The 2,012-nt window shown below is 32.3% G+C and overlaps 1 protein-coding gene across 1 annotated transcript; it reads left to right on the top strand.

Annotated features, from left to right (window-relative positions):
- Positions 1 to 257: 257 nt before the first annotated feature.
- Positions 258 to 1,418, top strand: LOC107003889. The gene has a single exon (XM_015202145.1). The coding sequence runs from the start codon at positions 258 to 260 to the stop codon at positions 1,416 to 1,418; it is 1,161 nt and encodes a 386-aa protein (XP_015057631.1).
- The last annotated feature ends 594 nt before the right edge of the window (positions 1,419 to 2,012 follow it).

Here is a 2,012-nt window from a genome sequence, read left to right on the forward strand (position 1 = left end):
ATTAGCATTTGAACCATATATTGTTTACAATAAATTTATTGTAAGAACAGATAATACACAGGTAAAATGGTGGATAACTAAAAAGGTAGAGGATTTAGTTACAACAAAAGAAATAAGGAGATTGGTATTAAATATATTAAATTTTACATTTACAATTGAGGTAATTAAAACTGACAAAAATCTTGTTGCAGACTATCTCTCAAGAAAAAGATACAATGGAAAAAATATTGACTATGATGACAAATCTTTGTCAAAAGATGGAGAAAATAGAAACAGACGTACAAGTATTAAAAGAAACAGTTAACAGTCAGCAACATGACTTAAAATATGCGGAGCTAAGTCAGCAGCATGACTTAAAAAATGCGGAGCTAGAAGGTGACGATGGGAAACACCTAAAAACCCAAAACAAAAAGATATATACATCTGCAGGAAGCTCAGCTACAGCAGGGAGTACATCTACAGCAGGACCATCTACAAAAAAGGAGGAAGCTAAGGTAAAATATACAAATACAAACATGAATAAATTATTTTCTAAACCATATACTCCTCAAAATACCAAAAAAGACATATTCGTACCTCCACAGATAAATACTTATGAAGCCAGCTTAGATTCACAGAAACAGACATACAACCACATCACTAGAATGCATATAGAAAATATATACAAAATACAAACTTTCCTAAATCAGAACCCCAGAGCAAAAGATACAAAAAACCCGAATGAAGACTATATAACCCAATATTTACAAGGTTATAACAAGCTAATCGCACAACCTGGAACAAATCCAAACCTAGTAGCAACCTGCTACAACTATGGATTACTAAGTACTGTATATACAACAACAGGAGAAGAAGTATCCAAAATATCAGAATTATATAAGGCATTTTTACAATACAAGAGAATAACTAAAGGAACTCTATTTTACATAAAGTTCTATTCAGCTACAGCGGAAATACTATATGATGAGATCAAACCTACGATACAAGCTATAAAGATTGGATTAACTAGAGAAATGATAATCCCTGAAAAGATAGATACGCAAGAAGAAATACAAAAGGTAGATATTCCAGAGTTTTACGCAAATAAGAGAACTATTGGAATAGCTACTATATTAAATGAAATAGCAAACAACTATTTGAACGAAAATGCAATTTGGAGTTACTATAACAGAGATCAGACAATCATATACTCCAACTGCAGAGAAATCCGAGTAGCAGATATGGAAGACCTAAGGCAGTGGATATTAAGCCTATTAAAACCAGAGCAAACACCTACAACAAGAGCAATTCGGAAAAATTTTATTTCTCCTAATCTAATGACAAGATATTGTAAGATAATAGGACAGAAATATCCTGATCATCTATGTTCAAAGTGCAAAGGAGAAGATAATTATATTCCAGATGTACAGCTGGAGTAAATATGTAAAAGTAGTAAATAGTATGTGTATAGTATAAAATAGTACGCGTAAGTAGTAAAAAGTCGTGTCGGCCAAGTAAAGGGCCATTATTAAAGTATTTTATCGTCTTGTGTCGGCCAAAGCTAAGGTGGACATATGTAAAAAGTTGTGTCGGCCATAAATAAAGTAAAGGGCCATTATTATTAAAGTATTTTATCGTCTTGTGTCGGCCAAAAGATATAAGGCCAAGTGTAAAGTATATTGTGGGTCATTTTCTATCCATAATTTTGTTGTTCCAACAAATGTTCTTTCTATATATTTCGGTGTTTCTTTTGTTGTTATTTTGTTATCAATTAGTTGTTTAGATATATTTCCTACCCATAACAGCATTGCTTTATTTAAAATGTGTCTGACTTCATCTTTTGATTAAGTTGGGATTCAATTTGTGTGCTTTGTTTCTTGCTCACCCAAACTAATTTCCAGTGTCCTAAATGACTTTTATTGCACTGTATTTTCAGTATCTTGAAAAAGAACTTGGGATTGAGAATTTGAGGACGATGAAAAGGATAGATGATGCTTTAGATCCCAACAATATCATGAACCCCGACAAGCTAA

This window comes from Solanum pennellii, chromosome 11, assembly GCF_001406875.1.
Source record: "Solanum pennellii chromosome 11, SPENNV200".
In the NCBI taxonomy this organism is placed as follows: Eukaryota; Viridiplantae; Streptophyta; class Magnoliopsida; order Solanales; family Solanaceae; genus Solanum; species Solanum pennellii.